This window comes from Stenella coeruleoalba (assembly GCF_951394435.1).
Source record: "Stenella coeruleoalba genome assembly, chromosome: 3".
Classification (NCBI taxonomy): domain Eukaryota; kingdom Metazoa; phylum Chordata; class Mammalia; order Artiodactyla; family Delphinidae; genus Stenella; species Stenella coeruleoalba.
In genome coordinates, this window is record NC_137148.1 from 154,025,510 (window position 1) to 154,038,327 (window position 12,818).

The 12,818-nt window shown below is 60.1% G+C and overlaps 1 protein-coding gene across 2 annotated transcripts in view; it reads left to right on the forward strand.

The window, feature by feature from the left end:
• The window catches only part of UNC5A (unc-5 netrin receptor A), a gene marked incomplete at its 3' end in the record, with an annotated part of 61,534 nt that extends 49,303 nt beyond the window's left edge, over window positions 1–12,231 (forward strand). The window contains exons 3-16 of one of the 2 annotated variants that reach the window (XM_079918062.1): window positions 2,782–2,925; window positions 3,175–3,278; window positions 3,440–3,620; window positions 4,292–4,459; window positions 5,041–5,205; window positions 6,250–6,438; window positions 6,544–6,846; window positions 9,607–9,694; window positions 9,920–10,088; window positions 10,258–10,491; window positions 10,621–10,770; window positions 10,855–11,019; window positions 11,650–11,828; window positions 12,066–12,231. In XM_079918062.1, coding sequence (XP_079774188.1) covers window positions 2,782–2,925; window positions 3,175–3,278; window positions 3,440–3,620; window positions 4,292–4,459; window positions 5,041–5,205; window positions 6,250–6,438; window positions 6,544–6,846; window positions 9,607–9,694; window positions 9,920–10,088; window positions 10,258–10,491; window positions 10,621–10,770; window positions 10,855–11,019; window positions 11,650–11,828; window positions 12,066–12,231 — 2,405 coding nt within the window. The remainder of the gene's footprint in view (window positions 1–2,781; window positions 2,926–3,174; window positions 3,279–3,439; window positions 3,621–4,291; window positions 4,460–5,040; window positions 5,206–6,249; window positions 6,439–6,543; window positions 6,847–9,606; window positions 9,695–9,919; window positions 10,089–10,257; window positions 10,492–10,620; window positions 10,771–10,854; window positions 11,020–11,649; window positions 11,829–12,065) is intronic. The other variant, XM_079918063.1, reaches the window with a different exon arrangement.
• Window positions 12,232–12,818: the final 587 nt, after the last annotated feature.

A 12,818-nucleotide genomic window follows, 5' to 3' on the forward strand; every position in this document is an offset into this window, starting at 1 on the left:
CAGAGGTCAGCCCAAATCTGAAGCCCCACCCATTTCTGCATGGGGGTGGGAATGGCAGGGTGGACACCCCAGGAGAGAGCACCTGATTTCCCCCTTGCTCGCCCCCATTCCCCATCCAGAAGGCCAGGGGGAGGGGACCAAAGCCTGAAATCTCTTGAACCCAAACCCACTGATAGTGTAAAAGCTGGAAATTTGCAAAACCAAGCATTGGAGTCTGGTCTGGGAGTGTAATTTATCATGTATTAAACAAACTGACTGGTTATTAGAAGCAGTTTGGTAAGAAGGTACCCTAAGCCCTCACTTGCCCTCAGAGCCCCCTACCCCCACCCCTCCACCTCCCAGAAACCCTCAGCATGCCCACACCAGGGCCTCCCAACACGCCCACGGCACTCACACGCCAGCACACACCCGACACGCTCCTAGGCCTGGGCCAGCAGGGACCCCTACATCCTCCCATCCCTCCCCAAGGCTAGCATCTGCTCACATTTACCAGGCAGGTGCGGACACAGCCGTGCCCAGAAACTGCTCCCAGGAGCCAGGCTGCTCATTGACCTGCAGCAGGGAGGGCACAGCCCCTCATTTCAAGGACCAGAGGGCAGGCTCTGGGTCTCCCCACCTCCCAGAGCCTGTGGGGCTCAAGGGCACTGCCTGGATCTAGACCTCATGGACAAACCTGGCCCTTATTCGTGGCAGCAAGAAGGAGATGAGATGGCAGGACAGAAGTGTGGAGGAGACAGGGAAAAAGATATAGGAGCACTTAAATTTTTTTTTTTAAGATTTTTTTCTAATATTTATTTATTTACTTGGCTGTTGCAGCCAAATAGTTGCAGCACGCAGGATCTTCGTAGAGGCACTCGGGATCTTTCGTTGCAGCGCACAGGCTCAGTAGTTGCGGCGCACGGGCTTAGTTGCCCTGAGACATGTGGGATCTTAGTTCCCCAACCAGAGATGGAACCCGCATCCCCTGCATTGGAAGGCAGATTCTTAACCACTAGACCACCAAGGAGGTCCCAGGAGCACTTAAATTTAGTGCTGTTCTCCCTGAGCTGAGCTGCCTGGGTGGTGCACGAGCTCCCCCCACCACCATGGGGGATGGAGCAGTCCATCCATAGACCTGTCCACCCAAGAGAGGAAAAGTATCCAGTTCAGAATATTCTGGAGGTCTCCCACCACTAACCCCAAAGGCTGAGAGGGAGGACCCTGTCTCTACCCCCAAGTATGTGCACAGCTCCTTCTCAGATGCTCCAAGAATCTGTGTGCTTGACAGCTGGCTGGTGCCCAGGGCCCCTCTCCTATGCACAGACCCTGTAAGGGACCCTTTCTCGCTTCTCAGCCCTCATCCCACACCACTAGAATGCACACATCCAGTGCCTTAGAGGATGGGGTAGGCAGTGCCCAGAATGGAGGGATCTAGCCCAGTGATTGTGACCTCAGCCAGAGGTGATACACACACCCCAAATCCTGCGAGAACTCACGGGGAGGGCAGGGGTGAGGGATAGGAAAATCTGGGAGCCCAGTGTGGGAGCCGGAGAGACTCATGAGGAGGGGTCTGGGCAGGGGTCAGGGAAAGACACGTTAGAGAAATTAAGACAGAAAACAGCCTCCTGGCTTGCCTGCTCAGCCTGGCGGCGGCTCCTCCTGCAATGCAGCCCTAATTGAATTTCTCTGTTAACAGTGGAAACACCAGCCTCTCTCCCTCTTTCTGATAAGCCAATGACCCAAGGGAAATTGGGGTCAGGAGGAGGAAAAATTGGAAACAGTCTTTTCTTACTCCTGGGGACACTGTTTTGTCTGAGGGCCAGGGGCCTGGAGGAGGACTGGTATTCCCCCTCCTGGGTCCTCAGAAATCTGGACCCTCCCCAGATGCCCCACACCTGGTTCCGGGTGTGGCAGACATGGGGGGACTGTGTCCATCCTTGAGAGGTGTTTCCTCCAGCCCAGTCCATTCAGGGTAGAGAGGGTCCCGGCCACCCATCACAGGCCAGCTTCCCCTCTGTGAGCTGCCCCCTCCCCCTCGCCAGCATTTCTCCCTGTGGGATGGGAACCCCAGCACCCTCCTCCGGTGAACCCCTCGCACGCCTTGGATTCTGAGCACTCTGAACATACTCTGGATTCAGACAGCAGACAGCCCTGGATGCCTATGGCAAGTCACTGCCTCTCTGAGCCTCTGTTTCCTCATCCATGGAGTGGGAGCAATACCTCCAAGAGAGCAGATTGAAAAAGATAAGCCAGCACATGGGAAACCCTTGCTAAGCCCCAGGGGTCTATTATCATACAACATAATCACTGTAATTATCTTGTTAATAGCTGTTATTATATTATCACTCATCAGGATGTACCTACTAACCCCAGGAGGTGAGCCAGATCGCTCCTTACCCTTTTTTTTAACCCACAAAGGTCCCAGGGCTAGCCTATCTGCCCCACCTCCTCTGCCAGCCCCTGTTGCCCAAGGCTCCTCTGTGCCCTTGTCTCTGAAACAACAGGAAGCTCCTGTAGTGATATTTTTGTAAGTGACTCCAGGGAGACAGGCCTTGGGTAACAAAGTATAATGAATGGAAGTGCTAAGCACCCACTCTTGACCTTCAGGTGATATAAAGGGACTCCCACTGAGCCCCCGCAGTGTTCCCTCCAGGCAGAGCATTGCCCCCCCCACAGTCCGTCCGCTCTCCCGCTGAGCAGAGGGAGGACTATGGTGGTGCAGGGGCCCGGCAAGGGACTGGACAGAGAGGCCTGGGGGCTAGGCATGGCCCCGGCCCTTGCTACCCACCGCTCCACCCTCAGGACTGCCTGCCATGGAGGTCCGCATCAATGTCTCGAGGCAGCAGGTGGAGAAGGTGTTTGGGCTGGAGGAGTACTGGTGCCAGTGCGTGGCATGGAGCTCCTCGGGCACCACCAAGAGTCAGAAGGCCTACATCCGCATTGCCTGTGAGTCCAGGGCGGAGGTGGCCCTAGGGTGTCACTGGGGGAGGAGGTCTCTTCAGAAATCCTCAGATCCTGCCTTGATGGGTGGAGGGAGTGCCTATGGACGCTGCCCAGCCACCCCCATGTCCCCCTGGGCACTTGACACTTCCTTCTGGCATGTGCCGTGGCCCCTGCAGGACCAGGGGACAGGGTCAGCCAGGCTGACCTGTCGTGAGGCACTCAGCCTGGAGGACACTCTTGTTCTTCCCCCAGATTTGCGCAAGAACTTTGAGCAGGAGCCGCTGGCCAAGGAGGTGTCCCTGGAGCAGGGCATCGTGCTGCCCTGCCGCCCACCAGAGGGCATCCCTCCAGCTGAGGTGAGCAGGGCTCCAGTGCCACTCCACAGGTGGGCAGTGCTCCCAGGTCTCGAGTCCCGCCTGCCCACCCCTCCAGGCTGATCCCCCACCCCAGGGGCCACTCTCGCTCCGGGCAGGGCCAGCATAGTCAGGTAGTACAGTGGCATGGCTCCCTCCCCCAGGTGGAGTGGCTCCGGAACGAGGACCTGGTGGACCCATCCCTGGACCCCAATGTGTACATCACGCGGGAGCATAGCCTGGTGGTGCGACAGGCCCGCCTGGCTGACACGGCCAACTACACCTGCGTGGCCAAGAACATCGTAGCTCGTCGCCGCAGCGCCTCCGCTGCTGTCATCGTCTACGGTGGGCCCCGGTGCTGGTGGGGCAGAAGGGCTCCGGGCATAGGAGAGGCACTGGGGCTGCCTTCAGGGCAACCACATGTGGCTGGCTCCCTGCAGAGCCAGGACCAGGCAAGCCAAACCGTGGCCTGACTGGGAAGGACAGGGAGAGGGCTTACTGTGGCTGTCAGGGAGCCAAGGGCCTATCTGGGTGGAGATGGGGGGCAGGTTGATGGTCATCTGTAGCTGGACCATCCCTTGGCTTACTTGTGGGCAGGAGGCCATTGTGCAGAAGGAGATGAGCGGACAGGATGGGAGTCTAGGAAAGTGACAGACCACAGCCTGTACTCCTGTGTCCCCAGGGTAGGAAGTAGAGCGACCTGGGCACCCCCAGGAGCAGAAAGAGGGAGGGGTGTGGGAGTAACCCCCGTGAAAGGCTGGGGTTTGGGTTGGAGGAACATGGGAGTTGTAGCTAGGGCTGGTGCCCACGGGGAGAAGGGGCTGTGGAGTGGGTGCTGCCAGGCCCTGGGGGCAATGGGCAGAAGCATGGTCTCCCCTCCAGGGCCTCTCTCTCAACACAGCTGTAGCCTGCCCGTTTCCAGCTCACAGCCCCTCTGTCCTCCTGCCCTGGCCCCTGGGCCAGTGTGTCTGAGGAAGCCCCCGCTCCCTGACCCCAGTCCTTCTCTGTCCGGCCAGTGAACGGTGGGTGGTCGACGTGGACCGAGTGGTCCGTCTGCAGCGCCAGCTGTGGGCGCGGCTGGCAGAAAAGGAGCCGGAGCTGCACCAACCCGGCGCCTCTCAACGGGGGCGCCTTCTGTGAGGGGCAGAATGTCCAGAAAACAGCCTGCGCCACCCTGTGCCCAGGTACCAGCGGCTGCCGCCTCCCGCATCGCTCTTCACCACGCCATCTCCGTGCCCTGGCTCCATCGTGCCCACCAGCCTGCTCCCCATGGCTCCATCCCACCCGCCCGCACGCAGGGCCAGGCTCACAGTCTGAGGCCAGGATGGGTTTCAGTGTGATCGGAGGCAGGGCTCAGTCTGTGTCCAGGCCCAGCCTCAGCAGAGGGGCTGAGTCACAGGATCTAAGGTGCAGTCAGGACAGGTACAGTCAGTGTGGGGCAGGCCCCAGCCTGGTGCTGCAGAACCACCTGTGCCTGGGATCAGAGGGTCATTGTGTGACCAAGTGCCCTCACTGCCCCAGGGCCAGGATGGCCCCCGGTGTGGGTAGAACCAAGCAGGCCCAGCGTCATCGTGCCTTTTGTCATTAGCATGCATCATCCAGGCCCGCTGGACACCAGAGGGCTTGCAGCCTGGCAGGCTTGGCCCTAGCCCTGACATTGCACCAGGTCCGGACTCCCAGCGGGGCCACACTGGCAGATGGCCTAGACTGGCTCCCTGGGCTGACCACGCCATCTCTTCTCTGTCCGTGTCTGTCTCGCATCTAGTGGATGGCAGCTGGAGCCCGTGGAGCAAGTGGTCGGCCTGTGGGCTCGACTGCACCCACTGGCGGAGCCGTGAGTGCTCTGACCCAGCACCCCGCAACGGAGGTGAGGAATGCCGAGGCACTGACCTGGACACCCGCAATTGTACCAGTGACCTCTGCGTGCACAGTGAGTCCTCTCCACCCGGGAGTCCTCTTGAGTTTGCCAGGATTGGCCCGGCCCTGCCCCCGGGAGGTGGTGGCTAAGGGATCAGTCCCCTGCCACAGGCTGCACCCCCTATTCAAAGCTCAGGACCTTGGGGAACCCCATCCCTAACACACCCAACATGTGCCCACATATACCCCAATACCTCCCATACCTGCCCTGAGACATGCATACATTTGGAGATTTTACTGTGCACACCTGGCCTCTGGGATCATCTCCCAACCCCCTTCTTGTCTTCTCCTGCAGTTTTACCTCCGCCCCTCCCCCAAGTGCACACACAAGTCCTGTGGGGACACCAGACTTGTGAGGCCTGTTAATTACAAGGCCATAACTAACAATTAAAGATCTCTGTTGGATTTTGTCTCTAGAACACACCCTCCCCCATTCTTTCAATTAAAAACCTGATTATCTGTGTCAATTCCTTTCTGATGGACATTTCTTCCATTATGCAAAGCCCTTCTAAAATCAATATAGTTTCCTCCAGACAGTCAATCACTCTCTCCTCAGCCCTGCCCCAGGCCTGTGGGAGGCAGACAAGGAGAAGAGCCCTAGCACCCCTGCTCCTGGCCCAGGGACTGGCCAGGAACCAGAATGGCACACCCCCCCCCACCTCCCCAGAAAGCAGATCCCCTGCTTTGGGGATCCTAGGAGCTCACCCTCAGTCTCAGCTGCCCTAGGCCCCAGAAGAGCAGGTTCAGCCTAGCAGCCTGCTTCCAGGCCACCCAGGAAAGTGGCTCTTCCCCTCCTCCATTCTCCATCAGCAGCAACTTCAACATGAATTGAGCTCATGAGGGTTGCAATTTTCTCAGAGACACAGCAAGGTGGTGGCAGATGCAGGACTGGAATGCATGTGTGCCGATTCCATGCTCCCTGCTGCCAGCGTCTGCTGCTCCACTGGTGCTGATGCCCAAGAAGTGGAGGCCTCATCCTCCTGGGGTGTAGACCGCTGACCTCTCCTTCCCGGCCTCCTGCACCCTACCCCTCCCAAGCCTGCACTCTCTCCCACAGCTGCTTCCGGCCCAGAGGACGTGGCGCTCTACGTGGGCCTCGTAGCCGTGGCCGTGTGCCTCCTCCTGCTGCTGCTCGTCCTTATTCTTGTGTACTGCCGCAAGAAGGAGGGACTGGACTCGGATGTGGCCGACTCATCCATTCTCACCTCAGGCTTCCAGCCCGTCAGCATCAAGCCCAGCAAAGCAGGTGGGGTGCCCCTGTCCCCAGCACTCGTGCCAGACCCCCATGCCAAGGGCCGCCCAGACAGGGCTGCCCCCCGTGCCACTCTCTAAGTCTGTCTGATCCTTGCAGACAATCCCCATCTGCTCACCATCCAGCCAGACCTCAGCACCACTACGACCACCTACCAGGGCAGTCTGTGTCCCCGGCAAGATGGGCCCAGCCCCAAGTTCCAGCTCACCAACGGGCACCTGCTCAGCCCGCTGGGTGGCGGCCGCCACACGCTGCACCACAGCTCACCCACTTCTGAGGCTGAGGACTTCGTCTCCCGCCTCTCCACCCAGAATTACTTCCGCTCCCTGCCCCGCGGCTCCAGCAACATGGCCTATGGGACCTTCAACTTCCTTGGGGGCCGGCTGATGATCCCTAATACAGGTGGGAAGGACCCTAGAGTGCCCCAGGGAGCTCTAAGAGACAAGACTAGCATGTGTCCCTCCTGGAGGAGGACGGGACCGGGACGGCCTTGATGTTCCTCCTATGCCTCTCAGCCTCACCCCGAGGGCTGAGCCAGCCCAGCAAGGAAAAAGGATAGAGTTTTGGAGAGGATCCAGTCTTGGCTGGCAGTGGGGCTGGCACTGAGGCTGAGGCCAGAGCTATCTCCCTCTGTTGCCCAAGGACACAAGACTACTGTCCATTCATTTACACAGCCAACCAGCCTGTGTGTGCCGGGCCCTAGGCCCCAGGGATCTGGGGAACTAGTGGAGAGACAGCAGAGGAAAAATGCCTGGACAGGGGCTCCTCCACCTACCACCTCACTGAAACCCCTGGGACAGGGTCTCAAAGACGCCTTCATAGAGAATCCACAGACCCTTTTGATGGTCATCTTTCGGGAAAGCGCCACAGCCTCTGGTGTGTCTCCCCTCTCCCACCCTGAAATTCTCTATTTCCTCGGTTTAGGTGACCCCACATGGCCCTGACTTCCTTGTTCCTCTGCAGCTGCTCCTGGTGCCTGCTCCCTAAATGTAGGTGTTCCTCAGAGCACGCCCCCCACCCCCAACCCTGGCGCCCTCTTCCCAAGTGATCTCACCCACCCCATGGCTTTAATCGCCATGTCTGTGCAGATCACTCCCATTCCTCCATCCCCAGCCACAGTTCTCCTGGGTGACAGAATCGTACACCCAGCTGCCTCCTGGACAGCTCCATCTGGATGTCTCACAGCACCTCAGATTCCTCATGCCTAAAACAGCACCGTCTCCCACCCTCCCCCAGAACCTCCTCCTTCCCAGTTTTCTCTTCCTCAGGCATGGCACAGCCGAGTTGCTCAAGACAGAAACTAGGGGTCACCTTGGCCTCCTGCCCTTCTTCACTTTCCCCCTTCACCTTCACACCAGCTTCATTCACACACTGATCCCATCATTCTTTCTCCTCAAATGCTCCTGCATCCTCCTGCTTGTCTTTCCTGCTGCCTCTCCTGGGCTAGGCCACCACACCTACCTCTCGTCTGAGTCACAGCTCCAAGCATTTACTCACTAGAGCCACACTTGATCATGTCCCTTTCTGGGGCTTCCACTTTTCCCTTCAAAGCCCACATGACAAAACCACAAGGACTCATCCCCTGTGGCCAGCTGCAGTGGCCTCTCCTCCCATGCACATTGCTCCTGCACTTGGCAGCCACAGTGGGCTCTCATGAACCCAAATACACTGGGCTGCCCTTTGTACATGCCGTCTCTCTGCCCCCATCCACTAGCTTAACTGCTACTTCTCCTTCGGGTCTGGTAGCTGTCCCTTTATGCCTCATGTCCCCCTCACATGGCTGCTAAGATGATGAGGTGAGATGGTCCATGTCAAGCTCTTAGAAAAAGGCAGGCACACAGTGGGCGCTCAGTGACCATGCACCCTTCACTCCCCTGGTGGGGCGAGTGGCCAGGTGGGCTGTGCTCCACCCTGCTCTCCCCCAACACCCAGCATCCTTTGCTGCCGTCCACTTATCTGTCTCCCCGCGGACTGAATGCTTCATGAGAGCAGGGCTCATGGTTTTCCCCACCTTCCTGAGTACTCAGCATTAGCATTCACTGAATGAGTATTTGAGTGAGGGTACCCCCGCCACAGAGAGCATTCACACGTGGATCACCGAGACTATCACCAACCCTGGCAGCCGGTACCAGGAGGCAGCACAGGATAGAGAAGGGAGCAGTAGCTGCAAATACACCACCACTGGCTTCCCTCTCTCTCCTGGGCTTCAGTTGCTGGGAAGTTGTGATATTCCAGCCACCCCACCTCAGAGCTGCCCACTCTGGAGAGCACGCATATGCTTTTGGACTTGGTGGGATAGCCATAGAATTTCTTCCCCTCTCCCTGTCATGAGCCTCTGAGGCCCCTCCTGATATAGGGGCTCTCTGTCCTAAAAGGGCAGGAAGGTGGGGCAGGACCGCTCCTTGCCATCCCCAGAGTGACTCCCCAGCCCCTGGCCTCACCGTGGCCTGCCCCCTGCCTCTCCTCTGGAACCACCTCTCCCCAGCAGATGCTTTCTGATGCTGCCCCTGCAAGACGCTGAGACAAAGGCGAATCAGCCAGACAGGACGTGTGTGCAATGGCACCCAGACTAGGGAAGGTTACCAAAGTAGGCAAGATTGTTAAAGGCCCCAGCCCCACCTGCAGGGGGCCACTGCCCAACAGGGAGCAAAGTCACCAGAGGTGGGGTGCCCACCCAGAGGTGGCCAAGCCGAGGGAGAGAGGAGGAACGTGAGCAGGCCAGGAGGGGGGAGTACTCAGAGGCACACTTAGGGTGGTGGCTCCAGAACAGCCAAGTACGCAGCACAGGCTAGGCCCACAGGCCAAGGGCCTTAAATATCCAGCCAAGGAGCTGGACTCGACCCTGGAGGCAGGGAAGCTTTTAAGTGGATGATGGGGCAGGTAGGTACAGTGTACCTGGGGGTTCCAGAGTTTTCTGTGCCCAAGCTAACTAGGCAAGCATTTCCCACCTGAGTTCCCTCAGCCACTCGGGGTCTCCCTGACTCAGCTTCATGCCTGTGCGGGTGGTTGGCCAGCCTGGCAGTCCCAGTGGCACTTCTGTTCCCAGGCCAGGCTGGCGCCAGTCAGTCCTCAGAGGGAGGCTCAGGGAGGGACTGGCGGAGTAAGGTGTTTGGTGTCTTTGCAGCCCTGGTAAGCCCCGGCTGTCCCCCCGCTCTGTCACAGGCATCAGCCTCCTCATCCCCCCAGACGCCATACCCCGAGGAAAGATCTACGAGATCTACCTCACACTGCACAAGCCGGAGGATGTGAGGTGTGGGCATGGGCCCTGCTGCTGGGACTGGGTGGGTCCTGTCCTTTCCTGCTGTCACCGTGACGCCCCTGCCCACCCCACTATTGGGCCTGGTCTGGCCTGGCCCGAGGGAGGGCAGGGGAAGAGGGGCTCCTAAGCTCCACCCAGCTCCACAGCCCCTAACCCCAGGGTCCCAGGGTGGCCCACTGATGCCTTTCCCTTCCCACCCATATTTCCCCACTTGAGGTTGCCCCTAGCCGGCTGTCAGACCCTGCTGAGTCCCATCGTTAGCTGTGGGCCCCCCGGAGTCCTGCTCACCCGGCCAGTCATCCTCGCCATGGACCACTGTGGGGAGCCCAGCCCCGAGAGCTGGAGCCTGCACCTCAAAAAGCAATCCTGCGAAGGCAGTTGGGAGGTGAGCCCCAAGCCTCCTCCCCACCCCCACCCCCCCACCCCCAAGCTCAGGGTGGTGTCTGGCTTCCTGCCTGGCCCTTGAGCCACGCCCCCCCCCCCCACAACCAGTCTCCGGCCACTCCTCAGAGCTGTGGTTGGCTGCGAGCTGACCCACCAGGCCCTGCCTGCAGGATGTGCTGCACCTCGGCGAGGAGGCGCCCTCCCACCTCTACTACTGCCAGCTGGAGGCCGGCGCCTGCTATGTCTTCACGGAGCAGTTGGGCCGATTCGCACTGGTGGGAGAGGCTCTCAGCGTGGCCGCGGCCAAGCGCCTCAAGCTGCTTCTGTTTGCCCCCGTGGCCTGCACCTCCCTCGAGTACAACATCCGAGTCTACTGCCTGCATGACACCCACGATGCACTCAAGGTACCTTGCAGCCCCACCCTGCCACAGGGAGGCCGGCTCTGACGGCTGACCACCCCTGGCCCTAGGGAGGGGCCAGTAGAGAGGGGCGCTCCCAGCCCCCAGGCCTGGCTGACACCTGGGGCACTGCAGGAGGTGGTGCAGCTGGAGAAGCAGCTGGGAGGACAGCTGATCCAGGAGCCTCGCATCCTGCACTTCAAGGACAGTTACCACAACCTGCGCCTGTCCATCCATGACGTGCCCAGCTCCCTGTGGAAGAGCAAGCTCCTCGTCAGCTACCAGGTGCGGGCGCTCAAGGTGCTTGGAGCTGGGCACACCTGAGCTGGGCACACCTGATGCCACCTCTCTGTCACCCCCCACCCCCAGGAGATCCCCTTTTATCACATCTGGAATGGTACACAGCAGTACCTGCACTGTACCTTCACCTTGGAGCGCGTCAGCCCCAGCACCAGCGACCTGGCCTGCAAGGTGTGGGTATGGCAGGTGGAGGGCGACGGGCAGAGCTTCAACATCAACTTCAACATCACCAAGGTGGGCAGCACTGCCATAATGTGCTCCCCCACTGGGCCTACCCTGCCACCAAGCCCACCTCCTAGAAACCGCTTGGTAGCTCCCTCCAAGTCTCCCAGGGAGGGAGGTGCAGATGCACATGTAGACAGATGCAGACAGATGCTGTTGGACTTGGGGAGGAGGAGATGGGAGCAGCAGGGAGAGGAGGGGGAGATGGAGCTGGCCTGGGGACCTCGGAGGACTTCCCTGAGGAGGGACTTTTACTGGGCCTGGAAGGATGAGTAAGAGTTAGACAGGCAGCAATGAGGGCACTGAGTGTGGAGGACAGAGGCAGTGAGAGGACAGCAGTGAGTTCTGAGTGATCAGCAGAGTTCTGCTGGTCAGCAGAGGGTGGCAGAGGTGACCTAGGGAGGAGTGATGGGGTGGGAAGGAGAATGAGGTCAGAAGGCTCCTCTGCTCACTGGCTGTGTGACTGTGGGCAGGTCACTGCACCTCAATGCCCCAGTGAGCAGGGCCCTGGCCCACTGGGAAGCAACAGTGCCCACGCTGTCCCCATGCCCTGAGGGGGTCCAGGCATTCCCCCAGCGTGAGGTAGCAGTGGGCTGGGCTGGGCAAGTTGTAACGGTTACCTCCACCCCTCCCCACTTCCAGGACACGAGATTCGCTGAGCTGCTGGCCCTGGAGAGTGAAGGGGGGCTCCCAGCCCTAGTGGGCCCCAGTGCCTTCAAGATCCCCTTCCTCATTCGGCAGAAGATCATTACCAGCCTGGATCCACCCTGTAGCCGGGGTGCCGACTGGCGGACTCTGGCCCAGAAACTCCACCTGGACAGGTGGGTGGGAGATGGGCAGGGAGGGGCTGTGAAGGCCACCTGCAGTCCAGCCTGGGTGGAGAGGATGGTGGGGGAGCGGTGGACAAGACACACTCTGGGGCCTGTGCCCCAGCCACCAGCAGCTGGGGCATCCCCTTGGCTGAGTGAGGGGAGGCCCTGTCCTTGGGTGGTCTAGGAGGGTAGAGGCTGCAGCCTGAGGGAAGCCAGGCCACTGACGGGCTCCCCTCCCTTCTGCAGCCATCTCAGCTTCTTTGCCTCCAAGCCCAGCCCCACAGCCATGATCCTCAACCTGTGGGAGGCACGGCACTTCCCCAACGGCAACCTCAGCCAGCTGGCTGCAGCAGTGGCCGGACTTGGCCAGCCAGATGCTGGCCTCTTCACAGTGTCAGAGGCCGAATGCTGAGGCCGGCGAGGCCCACAAAGCCTACACTCTCACCAGCTTTGGCACCCGCCAGGGACAGGCAGAAGCCACCACCGGGGAGAGCTGTGTGGACAGGCCCCCTCCTGGCAGACGCTATCCCCTAACACTGGCCCTTCAGACCCTGCCCGCACTCCTTCCCCTCCATGGCCTGCCTGGCCGGGCTGGCACTGCCACCTGCTCCGACTCTGCCCGGGGCCCAGGGTGGACAGTGCCTGGAGCCCGGGCCGGGCCCAGCCCATCTGTGTGTGTGTATGTGCGTGTGATGCTACCTCTCCTCCTGCCCCAGCCAGGGGGCCGCATACACACGGGCATACATGCACACGATGGGCTCGGGACGTGGCCCCCGGAGCTCCTGCCTGAGCTGGACCTTATGCAAACATTTCTGTGCCTGCTGGGTAGGGGCACATCTGAGGGGCCTGGCTCCAAGCCTGTGGGACTGAGGGCCACAGCTGAACAGGGGGCGGCCCCTGGATTCAGGCACACAACTACACACGGGCATGTGCCCATGCATGTCCCGTGTGCTCCTGTCACATGCATCCCCCCACACATGCATCTCATGCTGTACACCT